This window comes from Rhinoraja longicauda, chromosome 4 (genome assembly GCF_053455715.1).
Source record: "Rhinoraja longicauda isolate Sanriku21f chromosome 4, sRhiLon1.1, whole genome shotgun sequence".
Classification (NCBI taxonomy): domain Eukaryota; kingdom Metazoa; phylum Chordata; class Chondrichthyes; order Rajiformes; family Arhynchobatidae; genus Rhinoraja; species Rhinoraja longicauda.
The window spans coordinates 71,735,017-71,758,250 of NC_135956.1; the positions used below are offsets into that span (position 1 = coordinate 71,735,017).

At 42.9% G+C, this 23,234-nt stretch overlaps 1 protein-coding gene across 5 annotated transcripts in view; it reads left to right on the forward strand.

Moving 5' to 3' along the window:
* The window catches only part of vps13b (vacuolar protein sorting 13 homolog B), a 752,723-nt gene that overhangs the window by 384,395 nt on the left and 345,094 nt on the right, over nucleotides 1-23,234 (forward strand). For all 5 annotated transcript variants that reach the window (XR_013547184.1, XM_078398050.1, XM_078398047.1 and 2 more), the window contains exon 21: nucleotides 136-283. Coding sequence is in view for 4 of the 5 variants with exons in the window: in XM_078398050.1 (XP_078254176.1) it covers nucleotides 136-283 (148 nt within the window). In the remaining variant the exon portion in view is untranslated. The remainder of the gene's footprint in view (nucleotides 1-135; nucleotides 284-23,234) is intronic.

A 23,234-nucleotide genomic window follows, 5' to 3' on the forward strand; every position in this document is an offset into this window, starting at 1 on the left:
ATATCAGATGAATCTTCCTGTGACTGATGACTGAGGCACATGTTAGAAGCAGAGGGAAGATATCTCTGTCTTGAGCTGTGGTCGAGTTGAACTGGGATGAATTAGTCCTAATACTGGGTATTTTTCTCTTTACAGCAGTCTGCAGGAACTGTTCAATTAGTCATGCCAACAACAAGGAAGAAAGAAGATGAGGTATCAGTTGGCAGCACACCTTTGGCAATGCAGCAGTCAAATCAGGCCTCAGAATATGCCAGTAGTCCTCTCAAGACAAAAACTGCAACAGGTATTTTATTTTGGTTTTCTCTTAGTAAGTCACGTGTGAAACATTCAGCTGTAAAAATGGCAAGATTTCCCCGAGTACTCCTGTGACACTTCCAACAAATATGGACCCAGGCCTAAGATATTACTTTCAAACGTACAAACTTAAAACCTCAGTCTGAAGAAGGTTCCCGGACTGAAACGTCACCTATCCATGTTCTCCAGGGATGCTGCCTGACCAGCTGTTACTTTAGTGTTTTGAGTCTTTCCTTGTTAAACCAGCATCTGCAGTTCTTTGTTTCTACAGACTGAATAACAAAATTACCTGGAATTTTGAATCTTCTTTGATTACATCTGGTCAGTGTGATTACTTGTATGTGGATGGTGTTGGAATTGGCAGCAAGTATTAAAGAAAGGCTAGTGGGCACAAGGAACTGCAGGTGTTGGAATCTGGAGGAAAACATAAATTGCTGGAGTAACTCAGCGGGTCAGGCAATATCTGTGGAAGGAATGGACTGTCCATTCCCTACACAGATGCTACCTGACCTGCTGGGTTCTTCCAGCACTTAGTGTTGTATTGAAAGGCAACATCTGTGTTTCCAGTCAACCAGCAACAAGTGTATATTATTGTTTCCTTATCCCCTAATCTTAATGTACGCTAGACGGGTGTGGACCCATTGGGTCTAAACCTCTCCTGCGGGTCCGGCAACCCTCCCCCATCTGACGACCCGTGGACCAGTTGCTGGCCGGGGAGTCTCCACGGGGGCCGAGAGGGGAGAGGGAACCACTCACCCCGGCCCCGGGCGGCCATCACGGTGGCCATCGCGAGCCGTGGACCCGTTGGGTGCAAACCTCTCCTGCAGCAGCAGCTGGACGGCCATCTCCTTTGACCCTATGCTGCCGCGCTGCACCACCGGAGGAAGGTCAGGCACGTGGCACGTCGGGACGGGCGCCAGTCCACCCGGCAAGAGGGGGGGGTGCATTTATTAAAGTTTATTAAGTTAATTGTTTTTAAAATGCAAGAAAACTTGATCAATCGAGACCGCAGGCGAATGGTGAGTAGGATATGCCTAAACTTGTTGCGCTATCGTGTCCCGTTTTGGCTGTATTTCGGGTACGTACAATCAAACTAACAAACTGCCAAACAAACAAACAAGATAAAAATTTTAGTAATATATAGATAGATATATGCTCGGCAAAAATGTCATTTTTTTGTAAACCAGCATCTGCAGTTGCTTGTTTCTACATAAACCTAGTGTGAATGGTCGGCATGGGAAGAAGGGCCTGTTTCCTTCCTGTATCTTTGAATCAATTCAATCAATCATTCTTCAGTGCAATGCAACTAATTGAGCTACCAAACATGCACAGTAAATTGGTGCTTATGCGGCTGCACTTGTCAATATTTGTATGTATGTTCCTGAATTTTAATTGCATTGCCAATGTTACTTTCTTTGTTGTCAGTCCTGTCAAAGTTTCCACTTCTCATATGGGTGATTTATTGTTTGCTTTTATGACAAGTACTGGCATTTCATGGTTAAGTAAATGTGGTATTTTTTCTTACTGGCTTCCATCAGCGCACGGCATGCAAAGGTATATTATAAAGTATTTGTTTGTGTAGCTGAGAAAGTAAGCTGTTTATATTGGAGGAGATTGTCACCTAAATGTGTAGAATAATATATAACGTAGGTGTACCTCCATGGGAATATATCGCTAAACATTGAGGCATATTTTGTGAATATAAGAAGTAGCAATAGACTAATCAGCCCTTAGAGCCTGCTTCACTGTTGAATAAAATTATAACTTTTCCAGTCTTGGCCTCAACTCCACTCTCCCACACTCTACTCTTAACACTTTGAATCTCTGATCATTTAAATTTGCCAGATTTACGTTTCTGGGACTTGAGGAGCTGAGCTTTCGGGAGAGGTTGGGCAAGCTAACACTTTTTTCCTTGGAGCACAGAAGACTAAGGAGTGATCATACAGAGGTGTGTAAAATCATGAGGTAACAGATAGGGTGAATGGACAAAGTCTTTTACCTAGGATAGGGGAATCAAAAACAAGAGGGCAAGATTTAATATTACCCTGAGGAGAATCTTTTACACTCAGTGGGCGGTGGGTGTATGGAACGAGCTGCCAGAGGAGGTAGTTGAGATAGGTACAATAACAACATTTAAAATCGATTTATTCACAAAATGCTGGAGTAACTCAGCAGGTCAGGCAGCATCTCAGTCTGAAGAAGGGTCTCGACCCGAAACGTCACCCATTCTTTCTCTCCCGAAATGCTGCCTGACCTGCTGAGTTACTCCAGCATTTTGTGAATAAATCGATTTGTACCAGCATCTGCAGTTATTTTCTTATACTACTTTAACAACATTTAAAAGACACTTGGACAAGTACATGGATAGGAACGGTTCAGAGAGATATGGAGCTAATGGGGCTAGCTAAGATGGAGCATCTCGATCGGCATGGACGAGTTGGACCTGTGTCCGTGCTGTACGACTCAATGACTCCATGAATATACAGTTGTGAAACTTACGGTCTCACTGATTTAAGAAGAGAAAAGTGACCTGGGAAATGGTGAAAGTATCAGATGAGCAGTGGTTAGTTTGGTTTATCATTGTCAAGTGTTCCAAGATACAGTGAAAAGCTTACTTTGGGAGTACCCAGTCATATCATACAGTGCATGAGTACGGTCAAGCCATACATATGTACAACACGTAGTGCAATGAGAAAAAATACCAGAGTGCAGAAAATAATGCTCCAGCAATATAACATTACAGTTACATAGAAAGTGCAGATTTAAAAAAAGCACAAGGGCCACAATGACATAGACTGGGAGATCATGAACACAACCTTAGCTTCATGTGCAAGAGCTGTTGGAATGCAAGCTATAATTGGACATTATCCTGAATATGCATGGTTCACTTTTGCTTCAATAAAATGTGTTAGTTTTTAGGTTTTATTTATTTGGAGAGAAGAAACTAAAATTGTTTCCCCTTGGTATATCAAAGACGATGACTTTAGACTTTACTTTAGAGATACAGTGCGGAAACAGGCCCTTTGACCACGAGTCCACACTGACCAGCGATCACCCCGTACACTCGCACTATCCTACACATTAGGGACAATTTACAATTTTACCAAAGCCAATTAACCAACAAACCCACACGTCTTTGGAGTGTGAGAAGAAACTGGAGCACCCGGAGAAAATCCACGTGGTCACAGGGAGAACCTGCAAACTCCGTACAGACAGCACCTTCAGTCAGGATCAAACCTGGGTCTCTGGTGTTGTAAGGCAGCAACTCGACTGTTACACCACTGTGTTGTCCCGAGCGCTATTTTGCATTCTGGCATTTTTCATCTATCTATTCATTTCAGAATGATGTAATGATGTTCTTGTGAGTTGAACTCGCTTACTTGATTCCACTTCCATTCCTGTCCGACATTGAAGATGGACACAAAATGCTGGAGTAACTCAGCGGGTCAGGCAGCATCTCTGAGTTGCTCCAGCATTTTGTGTCTACCTTCGATGGAAACCAGCATCTGCAGTTCCTTCCCATGCATCCTGTCCTGCATTGGTTGCTTTTGATTCTCCTTTTTTCTCCTTTAGCTGATGTTCACATTGTTGAACATGGCATAATGAGATTTTCTGATTGTTCGATGTGGCATTTATTTTTGGAAAATAACTCGCAGTTAGTGAGCTTTTAAAATAATTTTGATGGCCAACTAAAATGATGGAATGGTTTCACTGGAAACTCGGGACAGTATGATGTCTTTATCTCTACACTGCAACTTTCAAAATATCGGCAGTTCAGTTTATTGTACTTTATCTATATGCCATGAAAATGAAGTGCATTTGCAATGTTTTGTTAATTAGATGGACGTGTACAAATGAAAAGTTGAAGACATCCATCATTTCCCATTGTTCTGTTGCCGATACACATGACAACTAAGCACTCTTGACACTTTTGAACTAGAATGAACAGTCCACAATCTGTCAGTGCAACTTAAATCCATATATTCTTGATTTGAAATGTACAAGAGGTAGTTTAGTTTATTATTGTCACGTGTACCGATGTACAATGAAAAGGTTTGTTTGTGTGCTGTCCAGTCAAAGAAGAGACAATGCATGATTACAACCAAACCGTCCACAATGCACAGATAAAGGGCAAAGGTTACAGCATTTAGTGCAAGATAAAGTCTGATGTCGTCTGATTAAAGAAAGTTCAAAGGACTCCAATGAGGGAGATGGGAGGTTAGGGCCGCACTGCAGCTGATGAGAGGACCGTTCAGTTGCCTGATAACAGCTGGGAATAAACCGTCCCTTAATCTCAAAGTATGCGTTTTTAAACTAACTAACAACAGACATATTGATCATTGGGTATTTCCTGATTCCAGGCTTTCTCGTAAACTTATTTAATAACCTTATTTCTGCATCAAATCAATTATTTTATTCAGTAGACCTGAATTCTCTTCCACAAAGTTATTTAATGAAGAAATTAAGCCCTAAAATAATGGTGCAGACATGAATAGCAGCAGTAAACAAAAGCAGTAAGGATCCAAGCAAGCATCAAAGCATGAAATTAAGTTTTGAGTAATTTCAAAGTTGAAATACTTTTTTACTTTACTTTAGAGATAACAGAGAAACTAGCCCTTCGGCCTACCAGGTCCGCGTAAACCAGAAATCACATCCGTACACCAGCACTATCCTGCACACTAGGGACAATTTACCAAAGCCAATTAACCTACAAACCTGCACGTCTTTGGAGTGTGGGAGGAAACCGGAGCATCCGGAGCAAACCCACGTGGTCACAGGGAGAACGTACAAACTCTGAATATACAGCACCCGCAGTCAGGATTGAACCTGGGTCTTTGGCACTGGAAGGCAGCGACTTTACCACTGTGCTTTTGTGCTGCCCTGTTTAAGCTATCTCACTGTCCAAAATCATTCCCTGAAATATTAGTCAAATAGACAATCATGAATGTAAAATTAAAGTGAAAAATGCAGGATACTGAGTTGGGTCAAATAACATCTGTGGAGAAAAAGCACAGGTAACATATCAGCTCAATGCATGGTTATCAAAATGTAATCCCCTCAACAGTGAGAATGTATGGTCTGTTCCTTATACTAGATAATTATAAATGGGCATTGACTGATCATAATGGAAGCAATTGTACAATTTGTCGTAATCTGAGCACAAAGTAGTATAAACAGAATGATTGCTTTTCCAGAAAAAATAATAAACTTCTCCCACTAATAATTACTGCATCATGGTACAGATGTAAAACACTAAAGTATTTCCTGGTGTAATTGAACATGGCGTGAAGGTTTTAAAAATTGCTGCAATTATGACACCATCCGCTGGCAAAATCGGCATGGTGAAGAGACTGCAAATTGATTTCCAAATAGATTTAGGTGCCGGCCTTACTTGGTTAAAAGCTTTTTGGATGTAATTCATGATGATACAGCATGTTTAGTTCCTGAGCTAATCACGTAAATGTTGCAAAATGAATGTGAAATCAATAAAATTAGTGACAACATCATTCCCCCAGAGTGTGAGAATGGTTTCTATGGACACCAAAGCCATTTGTGCTTGCTTAGAATCTGTTGCATCTGTTTTTTGGTTACTGCTGCTCTTAGAACTCTGCTGTCACTTAAGAATTTAATTTCCAAATGAAATAATTTTGCAGAACAGAATTTTCACCTAATGAATTAAATATCTGATTTCACACAGAAACAAATTCATTAAATTATTTGAGTCATTAGAAAGGGCAGCATGGGGAGCAAGTTATTAATCCAGGAAGACAGCTAATTCCAGCTAATTGTACATACATTTACAATTTCCAGCTTTCTCTCGCCTTCTACAATCTGAAGAAGGGTCCCAGCACGAAACATCACCTATGCATTCCCTCCACTGCCTGATCCGCTAAGTTCTTCCAGAACTTAATGTTTTGCTCAAGATTCCACCATCTGTCGTTCCTCATGTCTTCGGTTGTGATTGTCATGAGTTTAACTTGAAATGGTACATGTTGTTATCTTCTTTATTTGAAGTATGCACAGAAGTACAAAATCGCCAATAATTCTACATCTCCACTAGTTGATCAAAACCAACAACTTTCCATAGTCTGTATGTCCTCAGAACAATTATTATTTCTATACTTTTTCTAAAATTTGTAGGATTAATATTCATTTGCTTGGGAATTATTTGATGGGGAAGCTTATACCTTTTCAATTAATGTGAGGTGATCAATATCTTTGCACAGATTTTCAAACTAAAGCGGTATCGAGACTTTTGAAAACCACTTTCAAAGTAGTTTTTTCACCTCCTCACTGACAATCTTACTGTAAAAGAGTAATGATGAAATATAGCAGCGGTATTTTTAATGTACGCATTTCAGCCACGACATTCTTTATGAATTATGATTCCAAATATGCAAGGTTAAATAAAAACAATTAACAGTAGATCATAGTGCGCTGCTTGTCTAATTAGGTTCAAACTTGTGTTTGCATTTGTGCAGCCAGGATGTTTAAAGCCAGTCCAGCTAATAGTAGCCAGCTGTAAGAGTACTTAATAGGAAGTGGTTTCCTAATTGATCTTTCTTCTCTTTACACCTCTTCTCTCCAAAATTACCCGTACTTCAAATGGACAGTTCTGGCAGATTATATGACTGGAGAATATCAAAGCCAAATTTCTTCTTATCTCCATGCAGACAAATGAGCACTTTCCAAAAATAGTTTGTGGATCGCAACCAGAGAAGCTGAGTTTACTTCAAAGCTAGTTCTGCTTGTCTGTATTTTACCACCATCCACTCGTTGGAGTTCAGTAATCATTAATACATTTGACTGACAATAATCCATCTGTCTCGGGTTTACAATTTTCAATTGACCCTGACTCATCCATCACAAATGCTGAATATGACCTGATTTGGCAGACTCTAAGGCTGTGAGAATGGGTTAGGATTAAGTGTTCCGCCAGTCCTCAACATTGACGCTGGACCCAGTTGTCTCCTGGCACCAATGGAATGGGCAAGGGAATCTGCTGATAACTACAAACTATCTGTCAGCTGCTGAATCAGCCCATGCTAAGAAGATTGATCCAGCCATCAATACAACCTGCCGTCTTATCACTGGATGTCTTAGACCAACATCAACTGACAGCCTATACATAACCCGCAAACTCGCAAAAAGTCGGCTAAAGTCCAGGAAAAGCTTTCTCAATGAAGTTGAGCCAAATGCTGAAGCTACTAGTGTTGCATTATGGGAAGAGAGACTAACCAATCTCCCAACAAGGCCATCCATGTCCATAAGTGCCAAAGAAGAAGTTCCTCCTGGGGCCGAATCAAGCTGGGCTGAATGGAAATGCCTCAGCAGACTGAGAGCTGGTACTGGTCGTTGTAAAGCGACTCTCAAGAAGTGGGATTCTATAGACATTGAAGAGGTCATCTGCATATGTGGCACTGAACCACAAGCAATGGAGCACCTTGGAGCACGAATGCAAAGCTGAGGACCTCGCAGAGAACAATGATATTACTAAGAGTTGTGTTCAATTTTGTCTGAAACACAATATCTAGCATGTGTGGACATGATAAGAAGAAGAGGCTGCTGAATCTGTTTTCCTCAAGGTTGTACACAAATTGGAGGTGGTGTTGGTGGCAATGAATGTAGTGAAAGTAGTGAGTGCAGTTAAGGGTAGCAATGAAAGTGGAGGATTTTAGGGTCGAAGTGCAGTGCCAAACTCGGTTAGTGGCAGGAGATTAGACTGCAAACATGTGGAATAAGTCTACTTGAAGCTGTCCTCAGTAATCTGATTGTTGCACATGCGAACCAAAGGACATAGGTTTAAGGTGAAGGGGGAAAAATGTAATAGGAATCTGAGCGGTAACTTTTTCACACAAAAGGTGGTGGGTGTATAGAACGAGCTGCCAGAGGAGGTAGTTGAGGCAGAGACGATTAAGAAGCAGACAGGTACATGGATAGGGCAGGTTTAGAGGGATATGGGCCAAACACAGACAGGTGGGACTAGTGTAGATGGGACATGTTGATCGGTGTGGGCAAGTTGGGCCAAAGGGCTTGTTTCCATGCTGTATGATTCTATGACACGATGACTATGATCTGTTGATTAAAGTATTGACAGGAGTTAACCACTGGGTAATCGCTGTACAGTTAATGTTCCAGCTTTATCTTGAGTATCGGGTACAGTTCTGGTTGCCCCAATACAGGAAGGATATGGAGGCTTTGGAGAGGGTACAGTAGAGGTTTACCAGAAAGTGTCACCTCCCCGTGCTCTCCAGAGATATTGCTTGACCCAATAGGTTACTCCAGTACTTTGTGCCTTTTTTAAAACTAGAATGCTCCCTGGATGAGAGGATATTAGCTACAAGAAGATGTTGGACAAAGTTATCAACATTGCATTGCATTTACCACAGATTTACCCAACCCTGTACTGTACCAACATCTCTCTGCAATTTTCTGTCCCCATAACTCAATTTGCAATGCTAGCAAAGTGTTCCTGCCACCTTGAATTATATGACTCTATTTGTTAATTGAAGTCATTTATAAATCTAACGAAAAGTTGTAATTTCAGTATAGATTCTCGGGGGATGCCATTAATTAAAGTGATTTTATGATGGTGGAAATGGTAAATTTTGTTAATTCATAAAGTAAATTGGGGGAGTCTAGGACCAGAGGGTGCAGCCTCAGAATATAAGGACTTACCTTTAGACTGGAGATGAGGAGGAATTTCTTTAGCCGGGGGTGATGAATCTATAGAATTCAATGCCACAGACGGCTGTGGAGGTCAATTCATTGAGTATTTTTAAAACCGAGATTGATAGCTTCTTGATTAATAAGGGCGTGAAAGGTTATGAGGAGAAGGCAGGGGAATGAGGTTGAGCGGGAAAGATAGATCAACCAAGATTGAATGGGGAACAGATTCGAATGGGCCGAATGGCCTAATTCTTCTCCTATGGTCTAAATTGAATACTATATTGGATTTTTTTTCATGAAGAGTTCAAATTGTAAAGGAACAAAAATAACCATATTGGAAGAGGTGCTTCCCAGTGCTATTGAGATATTGGTATTCCTTGGGTTCGTTTCAGTTTATTGGTTAGAATACCAATGATCATTACCTCATAAATGCTTTAGCTAAATGGTCTGAAATTCCTACTGTCGTCTTATTTAGGTAAATAGCTTTCTATTCATTGTGTCCTGCTCTACATGATATGAATCCAGAAGTTACAGATGAATTCTCCTGCAGCATGTCTTGTCAATCAAAACTTAAGCCTCATTTAAGATAGATACAAAATGCTGGAGTAACTCAGCAGGTCAGGCAGCAACTCTGGAGAAAAGGAATAGGTGGCTTTTTGGGTCGATACCCTTCTTGAGACTGAGAGTTTTCAGTGTAAACCAGCATCTGCGATTTCTTCCTGCACATTTAGCCTCATTTATAGATTTGAATGTGCACATTGCTTTGTAATTTCTAAAATAAGAGAGCTGAGTAATTGTCTGACCATCCAACTGTTTAACCTGCCACGCAAATGTGGAAACCCTGCAGTTTGTCAGGAGTTAGCTGAAGCCACACTTGGAGGAACAAATGGCAGGAGAAAGGTGCTGGCTTTCATCCAGATCACATGTTCAGAGGAGCAAACCTACATACGAAGACATTTGATTTCCTGGGAACGTACTGGAGGAGCAAAAGCAGGAGAAGCAGCACCTTGTAGCAATATTTTTTTTTGTTCGAGAAAGGCTACGCAATCACATCTGTCGAGACATTTAAAGCAGCCTGGATCTCTTCAAAGATTAGCCCTGGAACATCACCAGCCAAATGGCATCTGTCAATAGCGGTGTAATTGGAAGGGAATATTTCTGACCTAATAAATTCCCCTGTAACTCGTTTTATGAGCCTAAATTAATAATCAAAGGCTCCAATCCTTTAAATTGCTTATGTGGCAACCTAAAACAATCACAGCTCTACATTCTTGAAGAATTAAATGCGAAAGTGTGTTGGAAGTTGCGGTAAAACATGAAATCATTCAAACAGACAGGATCATTTTGTTGGCCAAAAAGAATTGAAACTAATTATATCGCCCCAGTTTATGTTTGTGCAACCAGGCAGCCTAAGCTACCGCTACTTTTGTGACCTAACGGGTTGCATTTTGCAACAATGGAGCTGTGTGTTAATTTGCAGTGTAATATTAAGATACCTGAAGAACCTTATTTCATATCTTGAAGATACAAGGAACTGCAGATACTGTTTTTTTTTAAAAAAGGACACAAAGTGCTGGAGTAACTGAGTCAGGCAGCGTCTCTGGAGAACATGGATAGGTGACGTTTCGGGTTGGGATGAATGAACATGGATAGGTGATGTTTCACCCTGCCTCGACAAGGTCGTAAGCATAATCAAGGACCAGTCTCATCCCAGTCACTCACTCTTCTCTCCTCTCCCATCAGTCAAGGCGTAAAGAAGTTTGAAAATGCATACCTGTGTTGTGGGCGTGGCTGTGTTCTGCAGCTACAGCTCACCGGCAGTCTCTCCGTTTTTTTGTTGTTGTGTTTTTTAGTCAATGTTGATGTTAAATGTACGTTTTGTTTTATTTTTAATTCTGTGTATGTAGGGGGGTGGTGGGGGGGTTGGGGGAAACCTTTTTTTAAATCTCCTCCTCAACGGAGATGCGACCTTTACCGTGTCGTATCTCCGTTCGCGCTACGGCCTAACATCGTGGAGTCGGCGGCCTCCAGCTGGGATCGACCTCGAAGACTCCGGTCGCAGGGCCTGGACTTACCATCTCGGAGGCTTCGGCCCTGGGCCCTGCAGACCGCAACATCGGGAGTTCGCAGGTCCCTGGCTGACGACCGGCTTTTGGGAGCTCCAGCCGTAGCAGCTTCGACCGCCCCGAAGCGCGAGGTACGATCAACCCGCCCGCAGGCCCTTCATCGCCCTGCGTGGCTCGGCCGCAGCACTTTACATCGCCCGGTGGGGGCTCAGGACTCTCATCGCCCTGCGTGGCTCGGCCGCGGCATTTTCCATCGCCCGGTGGGGGCTCAGGACTTTCATCGGCCTGCTCGGCTCGACCCTGGGACTTTCCATCGCCCGGTGGGGGCTTCAAGGGGTTGGGAGCCTCGATCGCCTCGTGGCGCCACGGGAGAAGAACGAGGAGGAGATAAGACTTTGCCTTCCATCACAGTGAGGGTATGCCTAGAGCAATCACTGTGATGGCTGTTTTGTGTAAAAAATTGTATCTGTGTGTCTTGTGTTCTTTAATGTCTACTGCCGGACCCTGACGTGAGAGGACGCTGGCGTTGATTATTCGCCGCTTTTCCGTCAGGATAGTTTGTCTGTCTGTTTGTTTCTATGTTAATTATATTTGTAAAGCGCTTTGTGCATGTGTTAAGGCGCTATATAAAATAAATATATTATTATTATTATTATTATACCTCCAAAATCAGGGCCATTTTCTTCCCTGCTGTTATCAAGCCGCTGAACGGTCCTCTCATCAGCTAGAGTGCGGTTCCAAACTCCCATTTACCTCATTGGAGATCTTTGAACTGTCTTTAATCGGCCTTCAATGTTCTATCTTGCACACTTTATCCTTTATCTGTGCACTGTGGATGGTTTGATTGTATTCATGTATAGTCTTTTCACCGACTGGATAGCACACAGACAAAAGCTTTTCGCTGTATCATATATCATATATATATCATATATATATATACAGCCGGAAACAGGCCTTTTCGGCCCACCAAGTCCATGCCGCCCAGCGATCCCCGTACACTAACACTATCCTACACCCACTAGGGACAATGTTTACATTTACCCAGCCAATTAACCTACATACCTGTACGTCTTTGGAGTGTGGGAGGAAACCAAAGATCTCAGAGAAAACCCACGCAGGTCACGGGGAGAACGTACAAACTCCTTACAGTGCAGCACCCGTAGTCAGGATCGAACCTGAGTCTCCGGCGCTGCATTCGCTGTAAAGCAGCAACTCTACCGCTGCGCTACCGTGCCGCTGTACATGTGACAATAATAAACTAAACTAATCTAAATCCCAGATCCCTTACCCAGTTGAGGTGTTAATAAACTGTTCACTGTCTGACATGTTTGATTAGTCAACTGCAGAAATTATCACACCTTTGCTCCAAGTATGAACCAAAGACGTAAATTCCAGAGTTGAGGTGAGTGTGACTCCTCCTGATCTCAGGAGTGTGACTCCAAGCAATCATGGTAAAAATAAAGTCAACGGGAAAAGGCTCCAATGGTTGGAATGTTAGCTTTCACAAAGGAAGATTGTTTTTATTATTGGAGGTCAATGATCCCAGCTTCAGGACGTAATTGTAAGAGTTCCTCAGGCTTCCTCAACGAGTTCTGCTGTCATAAGGGTCTGAATTGCATGTTTGCTGCTGGTTCAATTTCTTATGCAGCAAGAGCTGGATAACATTCAGGCTTGTGAGATAAATGACGAGGACCATTCATGCCATAAAAGTACCATGAAGTTGCCATCTCCCACAAGAGGTAGTCTAATGTGTAAACAGTAGAAACAACAAACTGCAGATGCTGGTTTATAAAAATAGACACAAAAGAGCTGGAGGAACTCAGCAGGACAGGCAGCATCTCTGGAGAACATGGATATGCGACGTTTCGGGGCATGTCCCTTCTTCAGACTGGAAGGGTCCTTTTTTCCTGTCTGATGAAAGGTCCCAACCTGAAAAGTCACTTATCCACATTCTCCAGAGTTGCTGCCCAACCTGTTGAGTTACTCCAGCACTGTGCCTTTTTTTCAGTCTGGTGTATAATAACTACCTACCTTCATTTCCAATGATAATATTGTCACTGTGTCCTGAACCATCTTAATTTCTTACATTTAGAATAATATTTAATAACTAGACTGAGGTGGACCCGTTGGGTCCAAATCTCTCCTGCGGGGCTCTCCTGGGGCAACCCTCCCCCAACTGACGATCCTGCAGGCCCGGCAACCCTCTACAACTTACGAAGTCCGTTGCTGGGTGGGGTGTGTCCCCCGGGGCCGTGGGCAGTTGAGGGGGGACAGGGAAGGAGAGAGGGAGCCACTCACCTCGGCCCCGTGCCGCCAGTGCTGCAGCCAGAGTGAGCCGTGGACTCAAAGCCTCCCTTGCAGCACGGCAGCGATTGTCGGCGAACAGTGACAACGACCATCTAGTTGGACACTCTGCCGCCGCGCTGCACCACGGGAGGAAGGTCAGGCGCGGGGCACGCCGAGACGGGCGCCGGTCGTACGGGGGGGGGGGGGTATGGGAGCGAATCTATTAAAGTTAGCAACAGCTCATGGGCTCAGCAGCCCCCTCCCCCTCATTGGCCCCAAACCTCTCCTGCATTGGTCCAGCACCCTCTCCTCCCCCACTCTCCCCCTCCCCCTCCCCACCACTCTCTTCCAGCTCCTCTCACCCACTCCATCCCCCTCAACCCCCCCTTATCCCCCCTCCTCCACTCCACCCAACTCACCCACTCAATTCCCCCCTGAACCTCCCTTATCCCCGCCTGCCCCCTCCCTCACCCACTCACTCCATCCCCCCTCAACCCCCCAAATCTCTCCTGCATTGGTCTAGCACCCTCCCCTCCCCCATTCCCCCCTTCCCCTCCTCCCCCCCACTCATCCACTCCATCCCCTTCAACCCCCCTTACCTCCCCCTCCTCCTCCCCACTCACCCACTCCATCCCCCTCAACTCCCCTTATCCCCTACTCTTCTCCTCCCCCCCACTCCTCCCCTCTTCCCCACTCACCCACTCCATCCCCCTGAACCCCCCTCCTTCACTCACCCACTCCATTCCCCCTCAAACCCCAGGGGGGGGAGGGGAGGAATGGGTATGGGGGGGGGGCGATGAGAGATAAGGGGGGATTGATGGGGGATGGAATAGGTGAGGGGGCTTCAAGTGGGATGGAGTGAGTTCGTCGGCCCACAACCCCCCCCCCTCATTGGCCACCACTCCTGTCACTCTGGCGCATCCCGCCCCCGGCGGTTATCGTGGCTCCCCCTTCCTCATTGGCCGTCACTCGGGTGGGTCCCAGTGTGACGTCATGCAACGAACATGGCTGCATTGGTTTAATAAGGTAATTTGTAAACTTTAAAATCTTTCTAACTTTAAAAATATAAAACCAATTTGACTTAAAGTTGTGTTAAACACTCACCATGACAATGGTGAGTAAGGTGGTCCTAAAATTGTTGCGCTATCGTGTACCGTTTTTTTGATGAAAACCACATAAAGTAACAACCGCACAAATGCACAATGGGCACAACCATAGGGAACAAACAAGATGGGAGTTTTAGTAATATAATAATAATAATAATAATAATAATAGATAGATAGATAGATAGATAGATAGATAGATAGATAGATAGATAGATAGATAGATAGATAGATAGATAGATAGATAGATAGATAGATAGATAGATAGATAGATAGATAGATAGATAGATAGATAGATAGATAGATAGATAGATAGATAGATAGATAGATTATATATATATATATATATATATTTAACAATGCTGTGGTGGTTTTATGCTTTTGTTTTTCTGAAACCTTGGAGTAGGGGAAGCAAGAACCAGAAGATGTAGGTTTAAGGTAAAGGGGAAAGATTTTAATTGGAACTTTTGAGGCACAACTTTTTCACACGCAGGGTGGTGAGTGTATGGAATGAGCTGCCAGAGTGGGTAGTGAGCCAGGTACTATGACACCATTTACAAGATATTTGGACAAGTGCATGGATAGGAAAGGTTTAGAAGGAAATGGGCCAAACACAGGCCGGTGTGACTTGTGTAGATGGGACATCTTGGTCGGCATGGGGAAGTTGGGTGAAGGGCCCGTTTCTATGCTGTACGGCTCTCTGACTCTAACTGATACTTGCATAGATTGTGTGCATAGATTTTGATTATAATGGGTCATCCATTATGAACCAGGAATGGGCTTTGTGCCATTGTGTCATCTTGTAGTTGGGTGATGACAGATATCTTTGTATGCTTTTTTATTATTGCATATGTGGAAAATATTTCACCAAGTTTGGCCTGAAAATAGAGAAGAAAAACATGACAAATTGACTTTAGCATCAGTCATTGAGCCATAATAATAATTTGGTTCTTTTGGCATGAAATGGGAGTTCTTCATCCCAACATGTTAATGTTCTACAAACCGCTGCAGTCCATGCTTATCAAATAAAGTTATTAATTTTTAAATGTGTTGCTGAAGTTAATGTGAATTTATACGAACTTTACTGTTTACCCCATTCCACACTATTGTGGATTTTGAAAAAAAAAACAATGGAAGAAAGCTGAAAAGAGAAGCGTTTGTCAATTTTGTTCACGACAGTAATTGAATTTGAATTAGGGATGAAAGCAATGAAGCACTTACTTATTTATGGAAAGAACTCTTTGTTTAGTGACTTGAAATTTGCAGTGTTTCAAGTAATTGTTTCTACGGGTTACACGAACACAAAAACAAAACAATGCGTGGCTGAAATCTGAAATGCAGGCAGAAACCACTGGATATCCACAGCATGTTCTCTGGAGAGAGAAATAGAGTTAATCTTGCAGGTCAGTCGGTGACCATCAAACAGAAATGTTGTTTCTGTGCCTCTTCCCACAGAGCTCATCTCTCCTCTTGAGCATTTGCATTTTTTATTTCTGTTGAAATCTATCCCCACACTTTGGAAAGAGATCCACAACAGAAAAATATCCCAAACTCAGAGCATTGTTCTTTCTGGCAGTTCAGCCTGCAATTACCTCGAATTGATTTTATGCTAAAAAGGCTGGTGTTGGCATTAATGACATTTAGGTGTGACTATCATGTGTACCCAACAATGCATTTACCCGTTAAGAACCTTGAGCACAGTGGTCACCATGATTTCAGGGACCCTCGCCTAGTTTTGTACAGAACAAGAAATGAAATGTTTACAATTGGAGTGTCTGTTTTCTGAACACATGTTAGACCGTTGCTTCTTATGCAAACCATTGGCCAATTCTCCCTGGAAAAAATGTACCTTCCCCTAGTGCTTGCTATTATCACTGTATAAATTGGCCACCAAACTCCATGGAAACAAACCCAGGGTTTTAAAATCTCTTTACAAAATTGCTGGACAATTTGCTTCATACCAATGGCATTTTGCCTCAACCTCTGTTATTTGTAAAAGCGTGCTGGATTTGCACATTAATTGCCCATTAAACTCGTCACAGCTCATACTTACCGCTATAAGTACCTGTTTAACAATGTGATAATTGTTAGAAAGGGAATACATAAAGTGTTGAGTCTCATTTCTGCTTATTGTAAATTCTTGTTGGAGATTACAAGATATTTAATTTTTAATATTTTTTCCCCTGTTATTTCTGTCCCTGTTTTTCCCTCTCTCTTAACCCTCTAGTTAAATAAAGTGAAGATTAACTTCTATTTGTATTTATCCACACTTCTATTTGGCTCAAAAACATGTAAACCCACACCGAACTGCTAAACAAATTCTTTTTCACATCCTGAGGGGGAAGAAGGGTCCAGATCGAAATGTTGTCGATCTATTCCCTCCAGCGATGCTGGTTGAACCGCTGAGTTACCCCAGCACTTTGTGTTTTGGTTTATATCACCTCCCTGCATAAAAATCTTTGAGTGGGTTGTCAAGACAGGGTGACAGGGGTGAATCACAATCACAGTGCCCTTGTTGAGACCATAAGGATAGCTGAGAAGGCTTGGTGATGTCATGTACATGCCAAATCACAGGTTGGCAGGAATGGTGTGAACTTTGCAAATAGTGTAGGTTCTAGAGACATTAAGAAATTGCTGTGCAGATTTTGGAATGCAGGCACAGATGACTTGCTGTCCCCTTGAAATCCTTGATTCACAGGGAAAGATTTGCAGAGTGCCTGGTGTTGGGCAGAATCAGCTCCAAATACTCTAACAAACTTTTATAGATGTACTGTAGAAAGCATCCTCACTTTTAGCATCAAAAGCCTGGGATGAGAATTCCAATGCACAGGATGCAGAGAGCGGCCGTCCCAGCCCCTGTCCATCAAGGGCACAGCCCTCCCCTCCATCGAAAGTTCACGTTATAGGAGTAGAATTAGGCCATTCGGCCCATCAAATCTACTCTGCCATTCAATCCCATGGCTGATCTCTGCCACCTTATCCCATTTTCCTGCCTTCTCCCCATAACCCTTGACACCCGTTCTAATCAAAAACCTGCCTATCTATGCCTTAAAAATATCCACTGACTTGGCCTTCACAGCCCTCTGTGGCAATAAGTTCCACAGATTAACCACCCTCTGACTAAAGAAGTTCCTCCTCACCTTTTTAAAATAGGCCCACTTTAATTCTGAGGCTGTGACCTCTGGTCCTAGACTCTCCCACCAGTGGTAACATCCTTTCCACATCCACTCTATCTATGCCTTTCATTATTCTGTAGGTTTCAATGAGGTCCCCCCTCAACCTTCTAAATTCCAGTGAGTCGAGGCCCAGTGCTGTCCAACGCTCATCATATCCTAACTCACTCATTCCTGGAATCATTCTTGTGTTAATGTGTGAGGCGCTGGATACCATCATCAAGGATCATCAAAGATACCCACCATCTGGGCCATACCCTCTTCTCACTGCTGCAGATCGGCATGAAGTACAGATGAGTGAAGCCTCACACCACCAGGTTCAGGAATAGCTACTTTCTGACAACTATCAAGTTTTAGATCTATGACTAGATCTAAGGCAGATCTATGACGTCTATAACTATGACTAGATTTTAGAGATACAGCGCGGAAATGAGCCCAATAGCCCACTAAGTCGATGCCGACTGGCAATCCCCACACACTCGCACTATCCTGCACACTCGGGACGATTTACATTTTACCAAAGCCAATTAACCTACAAACATGTGCGAAACTGGAGCATCCGGAGAAAACCCATGCAGTCACAGAGAGAAAGTACAAACTCTGCCCAGACAGCTCCGTTGTCAGGGTTGAACCTGGGTCTCGAGCGCTGTAAGGCAGCAGCTCTACTGTTGCGCCATTGTGCCCTGCACTGAACTCACCTGCAGAACCGTAATCTTACCTCAACAAGTGAACTCTGCAGCTCACCAATTGCACTATTATGGACTTGTTCCTTTTCTAATTATGTTTTTGCACTCATGCAGAATGAACTTATCAACTTATTTGTTCGGTTTTTATTTTACTATATTGGTCACTATTTTTCCATTGTCACAGAATTTTGCAAGTATTAGCAGAATAAAGCATAGTATATAAAACAACAAAGTAAAAATCGTCTGAAGTTTAGTACACGAGCCCTTGTGCTATTTAAAGACGTCAAAATTGTAATTGTTTGATGGTGCGTATACACGTTTTGACATCTGCCAGATCTTGTTCTGTGGGTGAGTAGGAGATGAAACTGTGAATACAGAATTTTGAATCCAATATCAAGGTTAAGGGCCAGTAAAATAATGAAAATTGTTTGGTTGAAAGCCCAGCATGATTGAGGTAACTATGGGGTAAATTCATCAACTCCTTGTTGTGCTATAAGATCACAGGCAGAGGCTCACAAACCAGAGCTATCAGATTCAATATTCAGTCAAGAACTCCATTCCACCGTTGAACAAGGCTCCACTCGGATGCAGGATCACTGAATGTACTGCTAATGTGGACTGACTGTGTTTCATTGGCATCGATTGCCTTTGAGCATTATCTTTTGGACAGAACAATGAGATTATTCAGCTGCAAGTGATTTAATTGTACTTTTGCTGGTAGAGTCAAACTGGTTAATGTATCTGAAATGTTAATAGAACGTTGTAATTTTACACTCCAAGCCTTTTGCATGCCCACCGTTTGGATTAATAAAGATAAATGATTATTCTTGGCTATGATAAGGCTTGAAAGGCCCCAGTTAATTTCAATCTGACATTTGTAATAAATCTTGTAATGACAATCATGTGTTTCTTCATTGAAACATCCAATTCTATGTTGGCCATGGGTTGAAGCAGCTGCCAAAGGTTTTCATACAAATTTCTAAAGAGTAAGGTCAGCAGTTTAGTTTCAAGCTTCTAGCATTTGGCACCTAGTCTATTGAGATTTGTTGGATACTAGTGCACAAAAAAAACAAATTGCACACAGCTTTCAGATTGTTCTTCTGTTGCCTTACATCACTTGTTTTGTTGTACTCTGTACATTAAATATTTAGGTCACGTCAAGAACTGCACACAAGGGTTTTGAAATTTTGCAACAGAAGTAACATGAAAAGCTTTTTACATTAGTAATGGCACTGTAGAGGGTTTTCTTTCATTTGGCTGCCTTTGTCTTCACGGCAAAATTTATGAAAGGTAAACATAAGGGGGGAAAAAAACCTGTACACAAGTGTTTTTCAAGAAAGGAATCACAGTATTTTGATATCGGAGCACTTTAACTGAGGGCATGGGTTTAAGGTTAGAGGGGAAAGAATTAATAGGAATCTGAGGGGCAACATTTTCTCACGGAGGATGGTGGGAAAGTGGAATGAGATGCCAGAGGAGATAATTGAGGCAGATTCTGTAACAACATTTAAAAGACATTTAGACAGGCACATGTACAAGAAATATTTAAAGGTTTTGGGGTAAAACAGGGGCAGGTGAGACCTTGCATCTTGGTCAACAGGGGCAAGCTGGGCCGAAGGGTCCATTTCCGTGCTGTATGACTATGACTATTTAAACGCTGAAATGATAAAAGAGTGGGCTGTACGGTGGTTCAGTGGTCGAGTTGCTGTTTTACAGTGCCAAAACCCAGGTTCAATCCTGACTACGGGTGCTGCCTGAACGGAGTTTGTATGTTCTCCTTGTGAACACGTGGGTTTTCTCCGGGTAATCCAGTTTTCACCCGTACTCCAAAGACATGCAGATCTGCAGATTAGTTGACTTTGGTAAAAATTGTAAATTGTCCATATTGCGTAGGATAGTGCTTGTGTACAGGTGATCGCTGGTTGGCGCGGACTCGGTGGGCCTAAGGCCTGTTTCCGCGCTGTATCTCTAAAGTCTACCAGTCTAATGGCAATGAAGATCCAGGTTGAAACGTGTGCGGTTTGGCAGGAAATCTGCAGATGGTGTGTTCCCATCTGCTTACGGTGTGTTCCCATCTGCATGATGTCTTTCCAGGTGGAAGAGGTTACTAGTTCAATCACTGCTACCAGAGTAACTGGAGTGTGTTTTGTTGACGTGTCTCTGATTTGTGTTTTTGACTTGGTCTGAATCATTGCACTGTCCAGAGACCAACTATTGGTGAAACATATGCTTCTACTCTTGTCAGCTGTTGTGAAATCTCAGCTGTTTCTCTGGTGTAATCTAAGCTTCTTATTGATGGCAGAAAAGCCACATTAATTCGTGACAGATCTCCTTTGATCAAGAAGGTTATATAAAGCAGTGTTTACCAAATTGGTGGCGCAGCGGTAGAGTTGCTGCCTTACAGCGAATGCAGCGCCGGAGATTCAGGTTCGATCCTGACTATGAGAGTGCGGCCAGGGTGGTGTGTGTCTTTGATGATGCTGGCTGCCATTTTGAGATAGTGCCACTTATTGATCCCTTCGATGGTGGAGAGATCAGGACCTGTGATGGTGGCAGTGTTCATCAATTTTTGTAGTCTCCTTCATTCCTGGGCATTTGAGTTGCCGAACCAGGCCATGATGCAAACAGTCAATAAGCTCCCTACCTTACAGCTGCAGAAGTTCAAGAGAGTATTCGTCGACATATCGAATCTCCTCAATCTTCTAAGGAAGTAGAGGTGGTGATGTGCATTCTCTATGATTGCTTCAATGTGCAGGGCCCATGAACTTGAATTGTTTACTCTCTCCTCTACCCACCTGTTGATGAAGACAGGTACGTGGATACTCGGCTTTTCCCTTCTAAAGTTACCAATCAGCTATGCTTGGACTTGCTGACCAAGTTGAGAGCCAGGCTGTTGTTATGGCATCATTCAGTCGGATTATCAATCTCGCTAATATACTCTGACACATCATTACCTATAATTATCTAACAGAGGTAGTGTATTTATTCACAAAATGCTGGAGTAACTCAGCAGGTCAGGCAGCATCTCAGGAGAGAAGGAATGGGTGACGTTTGCTGCCTGACGTTACTCCAGCATTTTGTGAATAAATACCTTCGATTTGTACCAGCATCTGCAGTTATTTTCTTACACTAACAGAGGTAGTGTGGTCGATGAATTTAAAGATGGTGTCTGGCTGCACAGTCTTGGGTATCGAGCGGGTAGTGGGGTCTCAGCACACAGCCCTGAGGATCTTCTGCACTGATGCTAATCAAGGAAGTACTGTAGTTTCCAATTCCTACTGATTGTGGTCTTTTGATGAGGAAATCAAGGATCAAGTTGCATGGGGATGCGCAGAAACACAGAAATATAGTAATAGAGAAATAGAGAAAAATACTTTAAATGAATGAATTTTATTTTGTTTAACACGTTATTTGTGATCGCCTGGACATTATTAATCCCTCGGTCAATATTTCTGAAAGATTATACAGTAATTAGCACATTTCTGGTGGAGAGCTTGTGTGCAAATTGGCTGTTACATTTCCCAGATTAGTTTAGCTTTTTGCAGGTTCAGGTGACACAGAAGATTGACAAGGACAGATGATAGATTTTGTATGCATGTAGTTTAGCAAAGCCTTTGGCAAAGTCCTGAATGTTAGGATAATCTGCAAGGTTGGATCATTTGTGATCCAGGGGGAATAACCAACTAGTTTCAAAATTGGTTTAGAGGCCGGTGACTAGTCGTGTCCTGTGGGGTTCAGTGCTGGGTCCACTGTTGTTTGCATCTATATTAACCTTTCTCTGTTACTATCATGATTTGTGTTTGAGGGTAGAGTCTGACAGCATGGGAAGAAAGGCCCTTCGGTCCAACTTGCCAACGCAATGGCAGATGGAATTTCACTTGGACAAGTGTGAGATGTTGCCTTTTGGTAAGTTAAACCAGGGCAGGTCTTACATAGTAAATCACATGGTCCTGGAGAGAGTTGTCGAACCCGTAGAAGTACAGGTACATATCCCCCGAAAGTGGGGACCCCGGTAGACAAGGCAGGAGAGAAGGTGTGTGATATACTTGCCTTCGTAGGACAGGGTACTGAGTTTGGATGTCAGGATAAAGCTGTATATGTCGTTGGTGAAATCATATTTGGAGTATTGTGCACAGTATCAGTTTCCCTACAATAGGAAGGGTATCATTAAGCTGGGAAGGTTTTAAGAAGAGGATGTGTGTACAGGATGGCGTTTTTTCCTTGGAGCCTCGGAGGCTTAGGGGTGATCTTATAGCATCATTGAGCCATACAGTGTGGAAACAGGCTCTTCGGTCCAACTTGTCCACACCAACCAACATGCCCATCTACACCTGCCTGCACTTGCCCCATATCCCTCCAAACCTGTCCTATCCATGTACCTGTCTAAATGTTTCTTAAACGTCACAATACTACCTGCTGTAACTACCTCCTCCGCAGCTCGTTCCATATACCCGCCACCCTTACACCTTTGTGTTAAAAGGTTAACCCTCAGGTTACTGTTATATCTTTCTCTCCTCACCTTAAACCTATATCTGCTGGTTCTCGATTCCCCGACTTTGGGCAAAAGACTCTGTGTGTTTACCCGATCTATTTCTCTCATGATTTTGTAGACTTCTATAAGATTATCTATGAGTCCAGTCTGAAGAAGGGTCTTTACCCGAAACGTCACCCATTCCTTCTCTCCAAAGATGCTGCCTTCCCGCTGAGTTCCTCCAGCTTTTTGTGTCTATCTTCAGTTTAAACCAGTTCCTTCCTACACACCCTTCATCCTCGTGTGTTCCAAGGTATAAAGTCCCAAAGTAATAATGGGTGTATAAAATAATGGGAGACACAGATAAAATGAATGGTTTCAGTCTTTTCTCCAGGTTGGGGGTGTCTAAAACTAAAAGATGTCGGTTTAAGGTGAGCGGAGAAAGATTTTACAAGGGACCTGAGGGCCCACCTTTTTACACAGCG